The following is a 19148-nucleotide window of genomic DNA, read 5'->3' on the forward strand; positions in this document are numbered from 1 at the left end:
GACCCTTAAGCACTCGGATATTGCATGGTTTCCTTAATAATCGTGTTAAACCAGCTTGCGTGAGGAGAGGAAGAGACGTCGACTCCCCAAAATTATGGAGTTAAAGTCAAATGTAGTCCCAATAGTGAAAAGTCTTTATTGGAAATTGAGAGAGTACATGTCGTCGTCTATACTCAATAGTGACGACGGAGGACACACAAACCTTTATTTGTGGATATCTATCTATTTATGGAGGCGTCTGTGTGGAGGAGCTCAGCCGCCGTACTTGGCCTTGTAGTCGCTCCAAAGCTGGTCCACAGTCTTCCCCAAGAGGTCGACGAAGAAGTCGTCGCTGTATCCGTCCTTCATCTTGGCGTTCAGCTGCGCCACGAAGCCGCTCTTGAGATCGTTGCAGTAGTCGAGGAACCGCGCCGTGACGTCGTAGCCCTGGTCCCACCGGTCGCCGCCGCCGGGCTGAACCCAGTGGCTGGGGGCGTACCCGGCCTTCAGCCTCACGTAGTCGGCGATGCCCTCGATGAGGCCCCCGTTGGCGGTGCCGCGGCCGTCCCACTGCCACACGTGCGTGTCCTCGTGGTACAGCACCCCCACGACCTCGGTCCGTACGTCGCCGCTGTATCCGGCGACGTAGTCGGCGCTGAGGTGGATGGTGTCGCTGCTGGTGTAGGCGACGCCGTCCATGGTCTCGACGATGAGGGTGATGAGCGAGACGTCCTTGCGGTCGGCCTCCGACTGCTGGTCGAAGGTGGTCCAGATGAAGGAGGAGGCGGTGGCCAGCACCTGCTTGCTGTACTCCAGCCCGATCTCGTTGTCGAAGCGGGTGCCGCCGGGGGTGCCCGCCGCGTTGTTGGTGGCCTCGTACTGAACGGCGCCGGCCGCCGAGACCAACAGAAAAGCCACTGCCAACGCTACTGCTTCCATGTCGATAATCCAACACACTTGGTATCAAAATGCGGCAGAGGATGCATGATATTTATACGGAGGGAAGGGGAGAGCAAGAGAGACTCGTTCTCCGATGAATCGTTCAAAGTCGTCGAAGGTGAAGCTGTACGACTCTAGAAATCCATCGATTGCGTTAAACTCTATAATTAGATAGATCATAAGATTGTGGTGCTTATGTTCCTACCCGACGGCATCATTGTCCAAATCAAAGAAACGCAGTCAAGTCTTCCGTTGAAGAGTGAAGTTTAAGCAGTCTTTGGCGCACCACTTGTCGACCTCAAAGAAGCTTAATGACTCTGCCGGCCAAAAACCCGTCCTTGCCGTGGAAAAATCTTCTTTGAACGCTTGTCGTGTGACGAGAAACGAAACAGATCGATGTCAAGTTGATTGTGATTGCGATTGTAATTTGACCGCCCAAGAAATGTTGATGATGCTAAGATTAGACGAGCATAGAACGATCTCACGTTGGTATGAATATTGAATTGGAAGGATATATGTTAATTCTAATCGATTTAACTTCTTAGTTGCATTAATTTCTAATAATACTTCAATAATAAAGACAAATTAGAGATCAGAGATTTCTAGTAATAGAAATATCATTGCAAGAACTGTAGGTAGTCCAAAGTGCTTGTGGAAAACTTGTACAGAGTGGTTTTTGACCCGGAAGAAACCTACCATTCTTATGGAAAAAAATCGTTTTTGACCTCAGTTCTTGAAAAAAATATATATATTCTTCTCCTTGTGGAAAAAAAAAATTGTTTGATGTGAATCCGAGATGTATTTTGAGGATCGGAAACCTCTTCACCTTAACGTAGGTGAGTGTTTTTCTTTCTTAAAAGAAAATTTATTTGATCAAATCGAGTTTGGGAGGCACAAAGTTTTCCTTCACGATTATAATTTTTTTTAAAAAAAGAGTGTAATAATATTATGATGTCAATGCATGCATGTGTACTCAAAATCAGTTCAAGTAAGAATTATTTTAAATTATTTTATTTAAAATAATTTTATATTATTTTTTTTTATATATTTTAAAAATATAAAATATTTTTATATTTTTATATTTTATATAAATTATTCTAAAATTTATATTTTTGAAAAAGAGTGTATTTTTTATATTTTTAAATTATTTTAAATTAAAAATTAAATAAAAAATTTTAAATTGAAACAAGAATCGAAATCTAAATTATTCGATGCTATTTTTAAAAATTAAAATCAATCTTAAAAATCGAAACCGATGATTCTATAATAGCATCAAAACTGAGTTGGCATTCTTTAGCCCTCGAGGCAGAGCAACACCGCACCTCTCCCTTGTCCGCTGGAATCCGATCACAGTGAATAATGATAGATTAGCAAAGCCATCTGGCAAAGCTTTCGTTGTGGCCTAAACGATGAAACGTAAATTAGGAGCACGTCAACTCCAATCAGCATCTCTCTTCTCAATCTTGGTTGTATTGAAAGGACGAGCCTCCTCCAGCTCATATGGTGGGCTATACTAAGCTTGCTCTTCGTCTATATATTTTAAGCTTCTCCTTAGACAAAGACTCTATCAACATATCTAATCTATTCTCATTGATATGTATCTTTTCAAAGTGTAACTTTTTTAATCTCAAATATATCACGAATCTAGTGATATCTAACATCAATATGCTTGGATCTAGAATGATATATTAAATTTTTGGATAGGTGAATAACACTTTGACTATCATAGTAAATAGGATATCCTTCCTATTTCAACCATAATTCCTGTAGAAACTTTTTCATCAACAAAGCTTCATTGCAAGCTCCAGTAATTAATAGAGTAATACAATTATGTAACTTAGACTCTCAATAGACGACTCCCCTATAAATGTCATTAAGAATATTGAAATAAATTTATTGGAATCAGTATCACCTGTCATGTTTATATCTATGTACCTCTCTAGCACGAGTTCATTACTGTCAAAACATAATCACAATCTAGAAATATTTTTTAAATATCTTAATATCTATTTTACTATTGTCCAATGTTCCTTATAGAAAAATTGATTGACAATTTTAATGACATAAATTATATATGGTCTAGTACAAACAATAGCAGAAGATGCATCATAAATATACGGAGGTAAGGAGAGAGCAAGAGAGACTCGTTACTCGTTCTATGATAAATTGTTCAAAGCTGTCGAAGTCTTTTCAGTATTATTAAGTCCTCATTTCATATTCCTTCTCTTCGAAGGTGAAGCTGTACGACTCTAGAAATCCATCGATTACGTTAAACTCTATATTTAGATTGACCATAAGGTTTTGATGCTTATGTATGTTCCTACCCGAAGGAATCAATTATTTGTTGGCTTCACCATTCTATACTAACAAGAAGGGGTTGGCGTGTCCAAACCAAAGAAGGCGCAGTCAAGTCTTCCGTGGAAGAGTGAAGTTTAATCATAGTCTTTGACGCACCAAAAACCCGTCAAAGAAACTTAATTACTCTCTACCGACCAAAAACCTGTCCTCGGACGCTTGTCGTGTGACAAGAAACGAGATAGGCCGCCCAAGAAATCTCGAGTCGATTGTGATTGTAATTTGATTACCGTGAAGGAAGAGACTTGATGATGCTAAGATTAGACGAGCTGAGAACGTTCTCACTACAGGTAGTCCAAAGTGGTTGTGGAAAACTTGTATGGTTGGCCGGGAAGAAACCTACCATTCATTGTTGTGGAAAAAAACTCAGTTCTTGAAAACAAATATATTATTCTCCTCGTGGAAAAAGAAAATTATTTGATGTGAATCTAAGATAAGATTTATCTAAAGGAAATCTTTCTATTTTGTTGAGGAATATCCTCTATTCTGTTGAGGAAAATCTTCTCTCCTAATTTGTATAAATAGGAAAGGGACATGTTAATGTATTCAAGTAAAATTACTTCAATAAAACTACTTCAATAAATGTTATTATCTTCTATTTTTTTCATCAAATCTAAGATTTATTTTGAGGATCGAAAATTCAACTTAACATAGGTGAGTTTTTTCTTAAAATAAAATTTATTTAATCGAATCGGAGGTACAAAGTTTTCTTCATTTTATTGAAGATTATAATTTTTTTTCTATGTTAAAAATAGAGTGCAATAATAATATTAAGTTGTTTATGGATGAGTATTCAATCCAAAACCAAAGAGACGAGTTGAGTATGATCAAAACTAATGTCATGTTTGACTCGGTGTGAGTCTATTTCAAATTATCCAAGATTCAATCGATAGGAGATTAATGGTATGATATTTGATTTTGTTTTTTTCAAGACTCATGAGAATAAAGGAGATCCGACGAACTTATAAATTCTTGATTTCTCTATTTTTCAATCAATATAAGATTAAATGTCCTGATCAAAATCTATTAAATCTTATCTCAAACATATTTAACAATGGGATAGTATATATATATATATATATAGCAAACGTCAACGTAACAACGCCGCACCTTTTCCCCTGTCCGCCGGAAACCAATCGCAGTGAATAATGACGGGGCGGGCGTGGATCTCTACGAGCAAAGCCCAAAGTTGCACAAAGCCATAGATCCTGTGAATCCATCTGATAAGGCGTCACTCGTAGCCTCCTAAACGATGATACGTAAATTAGGAGCACGTCAACTCCGATCGGGCATCTCTTCTCAATCTTGGTTGTGTTGAAAGGACGAGCTTTTCTGCAGCAACCCAGCGAAGAGCTAAATTTGCTTCTATGCTGCCGCTTGAAATCAATCCCTCCTCGTTCCCAGTGCTGCAGTAATTGCTACCGTTTGTCATGTCATCTTCATGGCTAAACACGCGATGAGAGAGAAGAAAACCAAGAGACAAAGCATGCGACAGGAGACTGTCGCATCGGAAAACGTCTGTCTACACGTTGAGATAGTTGATCTGTCCATACATATATATATAACACATAGACACACAAAACTTGATCGGTTATTTCCACCTATCTCATTCTTTCTACCCTTTTATACATGAATTATACCTATTAATTGGATTCTTCCTCGAAAGGAAGGCTGATGGATCGAATCGAGAAAAATGATATCAAAGCCAATCTATTCCTCCATAAGCACAATCCATTGTTGTTTGCATTGATAAGCAGATCATGCATCTTGTTGGGTCGACAGCCCTCAGATTTAGTCCATAATGGATTTTAACGGTCTACACAATCTATCCCCTTTCAAATAAAATTCTATCTAATAAGGGGGTGTGGTGGTTGTGAAAATTGGGAGAAAACTGTAGGGAGAAAATTATAATAGCATCTTGATTCAACAAAAGAGGAGAAAATGATAAAAAAAAATAAGAGAAGAAAAGGAAAGAAGACAAGAACAACGTAGAGATTGTTCTCAATTATCTAGGTAGTATTTTCATCTCAGGTTAAATCAGATCTACAATAGATTCCTGTAATTATTTATAGAAAATTTGAATATTATGTATATTGATGTAATCCTTGTATCCCAATTATTCTCGTATGATTATTGTTAGGGTTTTGGACAAAAGATTGATATTTATATATTCATTATTTTTATAGTGGATTATCTATAGTTTATCCCGTGACTTTACGTTGGAGAAAATTTTCAAGTAAATATTGATGTTTTAATTTAGTTACGTATTATGATATGCTAATATTTATTTATATACATAAATTTATTTCTCTTTATCATTACTAACTGACACTACAAAAAAAAAAAAAAAAACATTAGCCAACAGCTTCAAAGGTTGGGCCAATAATGGAGTTGAGTTCTTCAAAGGTAGTTCTCTGTTTCACTTTCATCTGCTAAGATTTGATTCCACTGCCAGAGTGTATGACTAAAGAATTTATCCAATTGTAATCCCGACAACCAAGTCTTTTCAATCACTGCTTGTCTATTCTTACGAGAGAAATATCTGCTTGACATAAGATTCTGAACTCTCCATGTTGCTATGGTTGGCTTTCTGCAGCTCCCCTGTCATAATCTTTATTCAATATCTACACTTCTTCTCCTGGGAGGGACAAAGGAGTGTCATTTTTTGCCTTTGCTGACCTTTCTAAGCTGAATAAAAGAGACAAATATAGAACAAGTATTGATATTTTTGTTTGATGTTTTAATGTAATGTTCAGATGTTTTTGCTTGCTCCAGTAATGGGGAATATAACAGTTAGAAAGGTGTAGAGGAAGGAGTTGTGGCATCAAATTTAGAGCAGAGGAATCTAGTGTTAGATTTTGGCTGCTACAAGTTCATCTAAAAGATTGATCTATAGATACAGCAGAATTATAATTGATATTTTCCGACCATATTCAATCCATTATAATGATACTCTTTCTAGACTCGAATCATATGATCTAATCTACAATCTACCACCATCTTTTCTTGGTAAGAAAAATCCTCCCATGTCAATTACCGACGAAACTGAAGCTATCATCCATCCTTGCATATTGTCGATGCAAGGATGTGTCGCTCTTCTGTGACAGAGAAATGAAAACGAAGAAAGAAGTGGCGTTGAGCCATCCAATCACATCCTCTCCACTCACTCTTCTGTGACAGAGAAAAAGGAAACAAAGAAAGAAATGGCTTTGAGCCATCCAATCACATCCTCTCCACCCTATTCTTTTCATCTTTCCATCTGTCCTGTGAAATCAACTTTTATGTTCTTCATGCTTTCTTCATTAAATCGAAGGGGATAGTTGCGACGAAAGGAAGGAGAGTGATGGCTGGTGTGACAAGCTCTTCAGCCTTCGTAATCAAACAAAAATGGTTGACCTGCTTCGAGTCTCCCTCTTTGGTTTCTCTGCTAGTAATTAAGAGACTGTGTATTCCACAAGCATTCATGCACACAAGATCATGCTTTTGATGAATTCAGCTGTCAGCAGAAGACAAGTTCAACTTCTTCAAGCAAGTCGTCTCTTAGCATTCTAAAACCTGAGTTCCAATCTGTCTTCTTCACTCTCGTCCTTCGTGATCGAGTAAATATGGAGCTGCTTTATGTTGGCAAAGTCCTTCGCTCGAATATAACAGGATTATCATCAACATAATAGTCCTATTTCGAACTGCACAAGGAAAAGTCGTTATGGTGTCAACTTGATCAGTGTGGAATCCATGGAATCTGAGACTACGACAGATCCGTAGCCAAATTTCCAAAGTTCAGCAATCCAATCACTCTCAGTGCAGCTCTCCCAGTCATCGCATAGTTAATTCATTGATTCGAGACACCTTCCTCTCCTCCTCCTCCTATATCGAGATTCAGTTATCAGTTGGTCTGCGCCCCAACGTACTCTCGAGGGAAACGGCGGGGAAGAGCTGACGATGGACAACTACGAGAAGGGAGTGGCAGAGCAGGAGGAGGGAGGAGAGGGGACGGCGGTGGAGCGGGCGTTCGAGTGGCAGCGGGTGCCGCCGTTGCGGGAGCAGCTGACGGCGCGGGCGCTGGCGGTGAGCTTCCTGCTCTCGGTCATGTTCAGCGTGATCGTGATGAAGCTGAACCTGACCACCGGCATCATCCCCTCCCTCAACGTCGCCGCCGGCCTACTCGGCTTCTTCTTCGTCAAGCTCTGGACCAAGGCCCTGCAGCGCGCCGGCCTCCTCCGCACCCCCTTCACCCGCCAGGAGAACACCGTCATCCAGGCCTCCGTCACCGCCGCCTCCGGCCTCGCCTTCAGCGGTGAGCTCTCCGGATTCTTTTTCTCTTCCTTTCCTCTGTATCACTATCTTCTGTCGTTTGAAGAAGATCATTCCGAAGTAAGCAAACTACGGTTTTGCTTGACTGCTATAGTGCAGTGGATAATCTAGAGTTGGATAGCTTTCACCATGTTAAATTCTTGTGAACAGGCGGCTTTGGAAGCTACCTGTTTGGCATGAGTTCAGTGATCGCCAAGCAAGCAACAAAATTAAATGATTCACAGAATATAAAGGACCCAAATTTAGGATGGATGATCGGGTTCATGTTTGTCGTCAGCTTTCTTGGGCTCTTTACTCTCGTTCCCCTCAGAAAGGTGAGTCCAAATCTAACGATGAACCTGTCAAGCTTACGATGCTTGTTTGGAGTGCTTACTTTAAGCTTGCTTTAGATAATGATTATTGACTACAAGCTGATCTATCCAAGTGGCACTGCAACTGCGTACCTCATCAATAGCTTCCATACTCCTCAGGGTGAAAAGCTGGCCGGGTAAAGAGATCTCAAGAACCTTTTTATGTAGCTTCTCTCTTACAATTCCACTGATCCCATGAACCTTTGATCCTTCTCAGGGAACAAGTAGGGACGTTATGCAAGTCCTTTGCCTGTAGCTTCCTATGGGGATTCTTTCAGTGGTTTTATTCGGCTGGGAAAGACTGCGGATTCAGAGCATTCCCTACGTTCGGTCTTAAAGCTTATGAGAACAAGTAACGTGGATTAGCCTGAACTCTGCGCTTTGTCATTTTTGAAGATTAAGAGGATGACGGTTTTGTCTTGACGAATTCTCTCAGGTTTTACTTCGATTTTTCTGCAACCTATGTTGGAGTTGGAATGATCTGCCCACATATTGTGAACCTATCTCTGCTCCTGGGAGCCATCCTTTCATGGGGAATCATGTGGCCTCTTATAAGCAATCAAAAGGGCCACTGGTATCCAGCAGATGCTCGACCAGACAACCTCCATGGGTTGCAGGGTTACAGGGTAAATTCTCTCTCTCTCTCTCTCTCTCTCTCTCTCTCTCTCGCTCTCTCTCTCTCGTTCCTGCTGCTTCAAGAAGATAGGCTTTAGTATCATGGGTCTTCTTTGTGCAGGTCTTCACAGCCGTTGCCTTAATTCTAGGAGATGGCCTCTACAACTTCCTCAAGGTCTTACGTCGAACCACATCCTCCTTCATTTCTGCTGTGCTCAAAGGCCTACCCATCTCGGATGATGAACGTGCCCCGAAAAATCTTGCCATCTCGTTTGATGATGAAAGGCGAACCGAGGTGTTCGTCAGAGATCGCATACCTCCGTGGGTAGCATATGGATGCTACGTCGTAATCGCCACCCTCTCCATTTCTACGGTTCCTCTCATCTTTCCTCCGCTCAAGTGGTACCATATCTTGGTCGCCCATGTCTTCGCCCCAGTAGCTGCTTTCTGCAATGCCTATGGCTTCGGCCTCACAGATTGGAGTCTGGTATCCACCTATGGGAAGCTTGCCATTTTCGTGTTTGGAGCTTGGGCAGGCGCCGACCATGGCGGTGTGCTTGCAGGCCTTGCGGCCTGCGGCCTCATGATGATTGTCGTCGCCACTGCTTCAGATCTCATGCAGAACTTCAAGACCGGATACCTAACACTAGCTTCTCCCAGGTCGATGTTCGCGAGCCACGTCATCGGCACTGCCATGGGTTGCGTGATCGCTCCCTGTGTTTTCTGGCTTTTCTACAAGGCCTTCGATGACATCGGCAGTCCCGGCAGTCAATACCCAGCACCTAATGCTCCCATCTACCGCGACATGGCGATCCTCGGAATTGATGGCTTCTCGTCACTTCCAAAGCACTGCCTCTCTCTCTTCTACTTGTTCTTCGCGCTCGCTATCGCCATCAACTTGGCGAAGGACGTGTCGCCCAACAGGATAGCAAGGTTTATCCCAATCCCAATGGCGATGGCTATACCTTTCTACATCGGAGCATCCTTCGCCATCGACATGTGCATCGGAAGCGTGATACTGTACGTGTGGACAAAGATGAACAAGGGCAAGGCGTCTGCGTTTGGTCCTGCCGTGGCCTCCGGTTTGATCTGCGGCGATGGGATGTGGGGTGTCCCTCAAGGAGTGCTTGCTCTGGCTCAGGTGAATCCGCCAATGTGCATGAAGTTTGTCCATGGAGAATGAATGGCCAAGAAGATGTTCGCATCGTCACCTTATCTCCAACTTTCCTCCTCGGTGGCAAACGAGAACGAAACAGGACACACAGTGGATTTCCATCCCATCCATATATCCACTGAATTCGCCTGTGTTCATCAGTCTCATGTATATATTATATATCAAATAAGGTTTTGAACTTTCAGTATTTGATATACAGGTGTGACATATCACTATTAGATGAATATAAATATTTACCTCTTATTTTTCCGATGAGAAAGAATAATATAAATTAAGGTATGAAATATCATATCGTATGGATGTTTCGACAATCGCTACGTATATCGTACGATACGATATAATATATCGTACGATACGATATAATATATCGTACGATACGATATAATATATCGAACGATACGTATCGTTCGATACGGACGATATTATTTGAAATTATATAAATAACATGTCTATTGGCTTCAGAAATAATAAATAATGGTGACAAACCAAAGTTCATCATCCTCTGCATTGGAATCATCCATCTATTTTAGCCGATCAAACTCCTATAATCTTAACTTTAGGCTTGCGGATTTTTGTGCCCAGCGACTTGTTCTTCACGGCACCGGTCTATTCATTCGATGTATGCCTTTGAATGACTTATGCTCCTCACATTTTGTCGTCAATCAAATCAGAAGACTCGCTTCAAGTCAGTCTACCTTTTGTCTTGATACCATCACGAATGTAGATTGATAGATCATGTCTCATCTACCAAGCAAGGGTATAGGATGTTCTGCCTTGGAATCCATGGATTCATCTTCAGATAAAGATTCTTGCTGAACCGACACTTCATCTTCATCGTTCCCACACCGGAGAAGTTCTCGGTCATGTGAACTGGTCGCTTCAGTTCCACACTCAGATCCGTCAGCCGTCAGCAGAAGACCTTTCCTTGATTCCTTCGTGCGAGGCATCTCCAATCTTTCATTCAGAAAATATACTTTGGGATGTGAACTGTGATCGTCAAAGTTAATATGCAACAAATGAGATTAATAGTGGGAGTGGACCGATGGGGACAACCAGTGGAAATGGCCATCGATTTGCGAGTGGAATATGAGGAATCCTCAGTCCATGAAAGAAGCATTATCGTTTTTCCAAGGCTTTTGGAGGCCAGTCACTCTCAGGGCAGCTCAGCCAGTCACATAGCTCCAGTAATGCTTGCACTCTTCCGTTTCCTCATCCGGTGTGAGCAACAGCTCGTGATTCCTTCCAAAGCATGGCTTTGGAAGTAGATCCGATCACTGTTCTTTGAAAATGAACTCAAATCAATAAAAAATTAGAACTGAACAAGATCAACGATTCCATAGTTCTTAAAGGAATCCATGATTGATCCAACGGCATCTCGTCATGTTGGATGCAGATATGAAACTGTCGAAAGGTGGAAGAGGAAGAACTTGTGGGCAGGAACGAGATCCAAGCCAGATTCCAAGGAGATGGTGCTGATGCGTTGACCGTGAGTTGTCTTCGTCTCTTCGTCCCTCGATTCTCCGTCACTTTCATGGTTCAGTTACCAGTTGTTCTTGAAGCCACCACCACCGTCTAGATATAGTCTATTGCGCACAGCACAGTACAGCAAGGGGAACGGCATGGAGAACGAAGAGAACGGGGTGGAGGGGCGGCCGGCGATGGAGAACCCAAAGAAGGAAGAGGAGGAGGGGAAGGGGGGAGAGGCGGTGTCGGTGGAACGGACGTTCGAGCGGCAGCGGGTGCCGCCGTGGCGGGAGCAACTGACGGCGCGGGCGCTGGCAGTGAGCTTCCTGCTCTCGGTCATGTTCAACGTGATCGTGATGAAGCTGAACCTGACCACCGGCATCATCCCCTCCCTCAACGTCGCCGCCGGCCTCCTCGGCTTCTTCTTCGTCAAGCTCTGGACCAAGGCCCTGGAGCACGCCGGCCTCCTCCGCACCCCCTTCACCCGCCAGGAGAACACCGTCATCCAGACCTCCGTCGTCGCCGCCTACGGCCTCGCCTTCAGCGGTCAGCTCCCTTCTCTTAACCTGTTATCCTGTTGATGTTCGGAGACAAACAGGTTAGCGAAGTCAACAACAATCAAACCGAATCAATGGAATCTGATTCCTTGAATCAAACCATGAACATGAATCTCCATGCTTCTTCATACGATCTTCATGTTCCTCTGCTACCTTTCTAGACTTCGATGCTTGAGTTGCATACAGAGGACCATCATTGCGATGCGCATCTAAAGCTTTTTGCTTGTCTTATATGAACAGGTGGTTTTGGAAGTTACCTTTTTGGGATGAGCTCAAAGATCGCCAACCAGACAACAGAAGCAAATGATTCACAGAACATAAAGGACCCAAAATTAGGGTGGATGATCGGATTCATGTTTGTTGTTAGCTTTCTTGGACTGTTTTCTCTTGTGCCACTCAGAGAGGTGAGTCCAAATCCAGCAATAAACTGTGTTTAACGAGCTCTTCCATGCTGTTTGTAATGCCGCTGCTTGAATCTTGTCGTAGATAATGATCATCGACTACAAGCTGATCTATCCAAGTGGCACCGCAACTGCGTACCTCATCAATGGCTTCCATACTCCTCAGGGTGAAAAGCTGGCCAAGTAACCATCTCGAGAACATATAAATCTTCCCAATTCCTCTGCTGAACACACAACTGATTGATCCTTTGATTCTTAGGAAACAGGTGCGGACATTGGGCAAGTTCTTTGTCTACAGCTTCCTGTGGGGATTCTTCCAGTGGTTCTACACAGCTGGTGATGACTGCGGATTCGAAGCTTTTCCTACCTTCGGCATCAAAGCTTATGCGAACAAGTAACATCCTGTGCCACTGCTCAAGTGCTTGAGATAACTGGATGCAGTGCGTGACTGCGTTGTGTACTCGATGAATTCTCTCAGGTTTTACTTCGATTTCTCTGCTACTTACGTTGGAGTTGGAATGATCTGCCCGTATATAGTGAACGTATCTCTGCTTCTGGGAGCGATCCTTTCATGGGGACTCATGTGGCCTCTCATAAACAACCAGAAGGGCCACTGGTATTCTGCGGATATCCCACCGAGCAGCCTCCATAGCTTGCAAGGTTACAGGGTAAGGTCTCAATTGGGCGCCATCAATCTTCTAACGTCTCTCCTGTTCATCGTTGCCTCCATCGATGCAGGTGTTCTTAGCCGTCGCCTTGATTCTTGGAGATGGCCTCTACAACATCCTCAAGGTCCTGCATCGAACTATATACTCGTTTGTTTCCGCTGCGCGGAAGCGCCCAATGAGCTCTCTTCCCATCTCGGACGGTGGCCGTGCTGTAACGAGTCCGGCAGCTTCGTTCGACGACAAGAGGCGAACCGAGATGTTCGTTAAAGATCAGATCCCGAAGTGGGTGGCATATGTAGGCTACAGCGCCATTGCCATCGTCTCCATAGTTACGATTCCTCACCTCTTTCCTCCGCTCAAGTGGTACCATATCTTGGTCGCCTATGTGTTCGCCCCATTGCTGGCTTTCTGCAACGCCTATGGCTGCGGCCTCACCGATTGGAATCTGGCGTCCACCTACGGCAAGCTTGCCATATTCGTGTTTGGAGCTTGGGCAGGAGCTCACCATGGCGGCGTGCTTGCAGGCCTTGCGGCCTGCGGCGTCATGATGAGCATCGTTGCCACTGCCTCAGACCTCATGCAGGACTTCAAGACCGGATACCTGACACTAGCTTCTCCCAGGTCGATGTTCGTGAGCCAAGTCATCGGCACCGCCATGGGCTGTGTGATCGCGCCGTGCGTTTTCTGGCTCTTCTACAAGGCGTTCGACGACATCGGCATCTCCGGCAGTCAATACCCAGCGCCTTACGCTCTCATCTACCGCAACATGGCGATACTTGGAGTTGATGGCTTCTCCTCGCTCCCGAAACACTGTCTCACCCTCTGCTACACATTCTTCGCGCTCGCCATTGTCATCAACTTGGCAAGAGATACGTGCCCAAAGAAGGTAGCGAGGTTTATACCGATCCCGATGGCCATGGCTATACCGTTCTACATCGGCACATCCTTCGCCATCGACATGTGCTTGGGAAGCGCGATACTGTATGTGTGGGGAAGGATCAACAAGGCCAAAGCAGATGCATTTGGTCCTGCAGTGGCATCTGGCTTGATCTGTGGCGATGGAATATGGAGTCTGCCTCAGGGAGTGCTTGCGCTGGCTCGAGTGAAGCCACCAATATGCATGAAGTTTCTCTCAAGGAAAATGAATAACAAGGTAGACGCTTACATCGAAACCTTGTCATAATTCTCTTGTAGATGGGAGATGATGCAAAGCATTCTATCAGGAATATATATCCACATCATAGAAGTAAAAGGTTACCATGTCTTGAGCTACTTTTGTTTGATGGCTTGTGTTTCTCTGTCTAGTGGAAGTGCTGAGTAGCTCTGTAATTATAGTATGAATAACCTACATGTGATGAGAACATGAGAATGAGCTGTGGTGGTTGCCAGTGCAAAGCTGAAGTTTTCTTTGCCTTGTTGATAAGTTGAGACATATGTATTGGACTTCTTGATAAGCATGGAAAGTTCTCACTGAGAGATTTTATGGATGAAGAGAAGAAACCTCACTGTGAAGAAAGTTCATCTAGTTTTGACTTCACATATTCCCCACATGAAGATTGCAAGCACTACTTCAGCCTTCTAAACCTCAAGTTTGTTTCTGCAGAAGATCAAAGATTGCAAGTACAACAAATCTATCTCTCTCTCTCTCTCTCATGCCAATTTCATTAGCAAAGATTAAAGAATAGTCTCTTATCCCTAGCTTTCCTGATAAACACAGTTTGAATCAAACACAGAACTGGTCCATGGAAATATGGCATGGCATAAATTAGTCAACCTGCATTGAGGATGAGTCATAGATGGGATCAGACTTTGGTGTCAACTTAAAACATTTAGCGTTTCTTTTATCAATATTCAAGAGATTAATTTATATAGACATTTAGTACCTTCTCTTGTAATTTTTCCTCAGAAAAAAATCAGATAATCTGGCAGCAGTTGGCTAACGATCCGATCTAAGATGTTCAGAAGGTTAAGTTTTCTTTATGCTACTGTATTTAAACTAAAGCTTATTTCTAAGTTGATCAGTCATGGCTTTGTATCTGAATAAGAAGTAAAGCTAACATAAGCAACAACCACATTCTTTTTAGGTGCTTTAATCAAGGTTCAAAAATGATGCAAAAATATATATGTATGTTCTAAAGTAGTGATATTTGGACCCTCATATGAAGTAAAAGTTTGGCTTAATTAACCAAGAACAGGAAGTCAAAACAAATCTTGATCACAAGTAGATATAACATATTTACCTTCCAACCTACCTAAGAGTAACCTGTTGTGCAGTTATCTTTGTGCCAAGAAACTCTTCAAACTATGAGAACCGCGGCATCCACCACTTTCTTATTCTTCATCACTCTTTTCTTGATATTATGCACATTGGCAACAGTCTTTTTTATTATCCTTGCTTTTGAAATCTGATCGACGACATGTCTTCAAATGAAACTGCAAAATCATATACGAAGGACCTCATTCTGAACTCTGCTGGTTAAAAATGCTAACGTTCTCACAATTCATCTATCGTATTATCTTGAAGAAAACCATCTATTCTTTGTATTAACAAACCACTTATAGACTGATAAACTTGAGCATGCTCTACATTGCATCCCTTATCTCGAGAAGCCTATGCCACCTTCGGTCATACTCCTTCTTCTCATCAGTAGCTGCAAAGTGAACAAAGACTGAGATAATGAGTGTGATCATCAACTTTCACATCAAATGCATGAAGCTAGTTGGCATGATGATCATTTATGTATCTGAGACATGGTACTTATTTTTCTGAGAACTCAAACTCACATTGCCATATGATTGTAGTCTTCGCACATGATTCTGAGCAGGTGTCCTGCAGTATGTCTCTGTTATTAATGTCATTCATTTCAGGAGATAGGCATTCCAGATTATATAGACGACATTACCTTTGCTGAGGCTGTCAAACGTATCGTATCTTGGATTATTGAATCAAGATCAGCTTCCGAGCCAGGTTTCACATATATAACCTGGTAAACCATTTTCATCAGAATGGATTAGACATAGTGAAACATATAAACATGTATCATACCTAATGCCACACAAATGTGTATAAGAGAAAGGGATCAGAGCATACCGAAGGATCGTTTCCACCAATTTCAGGAAGTTCAAACTTGCTGTTCTTGCTTGAAGGTAGTACCCAAACATCAAATGTGGTATCGATCTGTAAAACGCAATATTATATCTTCTACACAGATTAAATTAATAAAAACTTGTGGCCACCATTGGTAGGTGAGTGTCAATATTGTATTATGGGAGATGTCATAAAGTTTATTTTTAGTACTCATTATGTATGCTAGAAATTTTAACTAGCTTAGTGAAACACATGTTTAAGTTCTTTTTACTCTTTATCTTATCCAAGGGAGTTGCATCTTTAATATTCAATATGATATTAAATGATCAAATGCAGCTTATTAAATTTGTTATTTTATAAATGGTATATCTTATTATATATATATGTCATGTCACTAATAAGTTTGTTCTGTAAATATTGGAGGTTATGACCCAAAAAGAAAGCGATATTTTCCTCTCAGAATAAAGGCATTGTTTTCATCTTTGGGTCATATATGAGTTTGGTAGATCGCCAAAAATCAAATTGTAGTAACCTAGACATTTCTTTTGATATCTTTAAACAATGGTGATGAAGTCGAAAGAAATTTAACTGATACCTCTCTGCAATAGGATGTCAAGCAGCAACTGCATTTTCTGTTGAAGGATGTCATAATTCTTCCAACAATGGAGAAGCCAAAGCTCGCATGCTGAAGCCAAAGATTTGAGAGTTAAAATGCATATAATGGAGATATTATGAACAAAGATACTGGAGTGCCAGCTGAGATGACACTGCCGCAAATGATTAAGCAGGCCAAACATTCCAATATCTCATTCAAGAGAATGTGACCAAGATAATTAGTATATCAACTAAGGTTGATAACAAGGTTGACCAGTGCATGAGGCTCCTCCCTACAAGTAAATAGATTGTTTCTGTAATCCGATACTTGTTCACCAAAGTTAGATAAACTTGTCATGGTGCCAAGCTCTGTGCCAGCTAAGATCGATGAACAATTTTTCATCATCAATTGAAGTGTCGATAGCTTGAAAATCCAATTGTATCATCAAAGTTCACATCTCATGGATATGGAAATCTATCGTCATCTCGTTCATACAGCTGGTTGTCATCTTTGCATTACTCTTCAATGTAGGACCATTAGGAATAAAATGATTGCACATAGATGCCAAAGGAAATCGATTTGGCCGAGTTTTACATGCTAGTTGCTGGGGCAACAAGGTTATCCACCTGTTGATACTGCAGATTTGGTTGAATGCAATCTAACATTGGATGATCTATCGATTCTTAGACATGTCAGACACAATTGTGGGCAAATATTTTACCTTTTGAATGGTAAGCCTAACAAAGACGTCCGCGTCGTCGTGCCCCTCTTCTGCAATGTCCGCCAGCTGAAGCTCTCTGAGCGTGAACATGTACTCGCAGCTCCACTGCCCCTGCCACCTCCCACCCGACGTCGAGATGGTGATCAATCGCCGTGGTGCTCGCGGCGCCGCCTGCGCGTCCCTATTCCTCGAGTGCTGCTGAGGGCAAGGATGACAACCGGATAAATAGACACTCGGTCATATACGCTTCGACTGATGACTGGTAAGAGGTGTTGTTCACCTGGCGAGCTTCGTTTCCACGGGAAGCAGCAGCTGCAGATGCTAGAGAAGCTCCTCTATGGAAGTGGGAGCGAATGGCGAATCGAGTGCTGGGGCAAAGACTTCTGGTGTTGAGGTCAGTGGAGATGGGACGGAGGAGTTGTGAGATGGAGCTGTACGGCTTCGCCATTGAGCAGAGCTCGGTTTGCCGTAACTCAGCAGTGTGAACTGATGGCTTTTAGCTAGCCTTATCTCTTGGCATAAGAGTTCGTGTGGTGCGGAATTACGTCTTCTAATTAGTTCTTTTAGCATTTCCATCCTTTAATTAAAAATATATATATTGATATTTTTTTTTATAATTATTAAAATAAAATATTTAATTTTATTTATCCTAATGTTATCGATTTTATTAACGAAATATATAATACACAATAGCATAAAAATGATTAGTAAAAAAATAATTTTAACGTCTTAATTATATTTTTTTATTATATTCTAATTAAAAAAATTTTATCGACTATTGTGGCGGTAGTAGACGATGATGCCATGTCATCACTGGCAGTGCAACCCGACGACAACAAGGGTTGAGCCCCAAGGTCCTCGAGATGTTCCCCACGCTTGTGTATTATGAGGTTAAAGGGTTGAAGGTAGGGAAGGGGGCGCTCAAGTGTATGGTGTCTCAGCAAATTTGAGGACAACGAGGAGCTCCACCTTCTCCCTCGTTGCAACCACGTCTTTTATTTATATTGTATTGACACCTAGCTTGCCTCTCACGTAACTAACTTATTTTGTCTATCGCACCAATCTCGATGAATAAACCATTGATGAAAACATCGACCTACTACATGTAGCCACTCTTGCTACAGATATGGTGGATCTTCAGCTTAAAACTGTTGCCCCGTCATAAAATCATGTCACCATCATCGTGGACCCACAGTGGTGCTAGCGGAAGAGGAGGAACAAAAGGAGGTAGCCATGGAATTGGTGCAGATTGGAAACTAGAGGTGGGTAACTCGATGGCGATCCGGGTACGATCGACAAAGCTCTCATGGTCTCAATCAATGGGACATTTCCAGGTCCGACCGGTGGACAACGTCAATCGGTACACCCTTCACTTGCCACTCTCCCCCCTCTTCCTCCTTTGGCACTACTATGTATCTATATTGGTAGGAGGCGAGGCATCTGCATGGGCGTTGCCCAGATCATGGGAGCTTCTCCAACTGCCACCTAGATTGTGATCAGGCCACCTACCTTTGGCTTCTAATCCTTGCCAATTCCATGACTACCTCCTTTCACTCCTCTTTCGTTATCATCGTTGTTGGTCCAAGATGATGGTGACATGATCCTATAGCGGGATAGCGATTTCATGCTAAAGACTCGTCGCGTCTATAGTAGGGGTGGCTATAGGTAGAAGGTTGATGTTGTCATCGATGGCTTGCTCTACAAGATTGGTGTGGCAAACGGGGCAAATTACATGGGAGGTGATCCAGGTGTCAATACAATCCAAGTGGAAGACGTGGTTGCAATAAGAGAGGAGGCGGAGCTTTTCGTCATCTTCGAACTCTTTGAGACACATCGCATACTCGAGTGCCCCCTTCCTCACTTTTAATCTCTTAACCTTATAGTACACCAGCGTAGGGAACATCTCGAAGACCTCGGGGCCCAACCCTTGC

General features: G+C 42.5%; 4 protein-coding genes and 1 long non-coding RNA gene across 7 annotated transcripts; 2 read left to right on the forward strand and 3 right to left on the reverse strand.

Annotated features, from left to right (window-relative positions):
• Positions 1 to 113: 113 nt before the first annotated feature.
• LOC135626786 (uncharacterized) lies at positions 114 to 998 on the reverse strand. Its single transcript, XM_065132407.1, has one exon. The coding sequence runs from the start codon at positions 916 to 918 to the stop codon at positions 253 to 255; it is 666 nt and encodes a 221-aa protein (XP_064988479.1). The 5' UTR covers positions 919 to 998; the 3' UTR covers positions 114 to 252.
• A 5607-nt stretch (positions 999 to 6605) lies between these two features.
• LOC135587003 (probable metal-nicotianamine transporter YSL12) lies at positions 6606 to 9972 on the forward strand. Its single transcript, XM_065132406.1, has 6 exons — positions 6606 to 7567; positions 7735 to 7898; positions 7974 to 8071; positions 8152 to 8286; positions 8371 to 8560; positions 8671 to 9972. The coding sequence occupies exons 1-6, from the start codon at positions 7213 to 7215 to the stop codon at positions 9730 to 9732; spliced, it is 2004 nt and encodes a 667-aa protein (XP_064988478.1). The 5' UTR covers positions 6606 to 7212; the 3' UTR covers positions 9733 to 9972.
• Positions 9973 to 10999: 1027 nt separating this feature from the next.
• On the forward strand, positions 11000 to 14300 carry LOC103972104 (probable metal-nicotianamine transporter YSL12). The gene is made up of 6 exons (XM_009386305.3): positions 11000 to 11733; positions 11985 to 12148; positions 12231 to 12328; positions 12405 to 12539; positions 12624 to 12813; positions 12884 to 14300. The coding sequence occupies exons 1-6, from the start codon at positions 11343 to 11345 to the stop codon at positions 13994 to 13996; spliced, it is 2091 nt and encodes a 696-aa protein (XP_009384580.2). The 5' UTR covers positions 11000 to 11342; the 3' UTR covers positions 13997 to 14300.
• LOC135626787 (uncharacterized) lies at positions 11579 to 11990 on the reverse strand. Its single transcript, XR_010492436.1, has 2 exons — positions 11845 to 11990; positions 11579 to 11761 (listed from the first exon to the last, which is right to left on the reverse strand). It is a non-coding gene; the product is annotated as an uncharacterized LOC135626787 (long non-coding RNA).
• A 673-nt stretch (positions 14301 to 14973) lies between the features above and the next one.
• LOC135584715 (large ribosomal RNA subunit accumulation protein YCED homolog 2, chloroplastic-like) lies at positions 14974 to 17714 on the reverse strand. 3 transcript variants are annotated; one of them, XM_065132410.1, is made up of 8 exons: positions 17498 to 17714; positions 17218 to 17415; positions 16497 to 16586; positions 15905 to 15991; positions 15717 to 15797; positions 15598 to 15643; positions 15367 to 15464; positions 14974 to 15246 (listed from the first exon to the last, which is right to left on the reverse strand). In XM_065132410.1, the coding sequence occupies exons 1-7, from the start codon at positions 17663 to 17665 to the stop codon at positions 15397 to 15399; spliced, it is 738 nt and encodes a 245-aa protein (XP_064988482.1). In that variant the 5' UTR covers positions 17666 to 17714; the 3' UTR covers positions 14974 to 15246; positions 15367 to 15396. The 3 variants fall into 3 exon arrangements, with proteins under 3 accessions (XP_064988482.1, XP_064988483.1, XP_064988481.1); XM_065132411.1 differs by having other exon boundaries at positions 14974 to 15464; positions 17218 to 17412; XM_065132409.1 differs by having other exon boundaries at positions 14974 to 15464.
• Between the last annotated feature and the right edge of the window lie 1434 nt (positions 17715 to 19148).

The sequence above is a fragment of the Musa acuminata genome, chromosome BXJ2-11, assembly GCF_036884655.1.
Source record: "Musa acuminata AAA Group cultivar baxijiao chromosome BXJ2-11, Cavendish_Baxijiao_AAA, whole genome shotgun sequence".
Classification (NCBI taxonomy): Eukaryota; Viridiplantae; Streptophyta; class Magnoliopsida; order Zingiberales; family Musaceae; genus Musa; species Musa acuminata.

Bases quoted from the DNA above. Each gene is read 5' to 3' on its own strand.
- LOC135587003 (XM_065132406.1), top strand. From the start codon at position 7,213: ATGGACAACTACGAGAAGGGAGTGGCAGAGCAGGAGGAGGGAGGAGAG. The intron at 8,072-8,151 runs GTAAAGAGATCT...GATCCTTCTCAG, and splicing joins CAGGGTGAAAAGCTGGCCGG to GGAACAAGTAGGGACGTTAT. The intron at 8,561-8,670 runs GTAAATTCTCTC...TTCTTTGTGCAG, and splicing joins ATGGGTTGCAGGGTTACAGG to GTCTTCACAGCCGTTGCCTT.
- LOC135584715 (XM_065132410.1), bottom strand. From the start codon at position 17,665: ATGGCGAAGCCGTACAGCTCCATCTCACAACTCCTCCGTCCCATCTCC. The intron at 17,416-17,497 runs GTGAACAACACC...CCTTGCCCTCAG, and splicing joins GTGGAAACGAAGCTCGCCAG to CAGCACTCGAGGAATAGGGA. The intron at 16,587-17,217 runs GTAAAATATTTG...CTTTGGCTTCAG, and splicing joins TTAGGCTTACCATTCAAAAG to CATGCGAGCTTTGGCTTCTC.
- LOC103972104 (XM_009386305.3), top strand. From the start codon at position 11,343: ATGGAGAACGAAGAGAACGGGGTGGAGGGGCGGCCGGCGATGGAGAAC. The intron at 11,734-11,984 runs GTCAGCTCCCTT...TTATATGAACAG, and splicing joins CTACGGCCTCGCCTTCAGCG to GTGGTTTTGGAAGTTACCTT. The intron at 12,540-12,623 runs GTAACATCCTGT...GAATTCTCTCAG, and splicing joins ATCAAAGCTTATGCGAACAA to GTTTTACTTCGATTTCTCTG.
- LOC135626786 (XM_065132407.1), bottom strand. From the start codon at position 918: ATGGAAGCAGTAGCGTTGGCAGTGGCTTTTCTGTTGGTCTCGGCGGCC.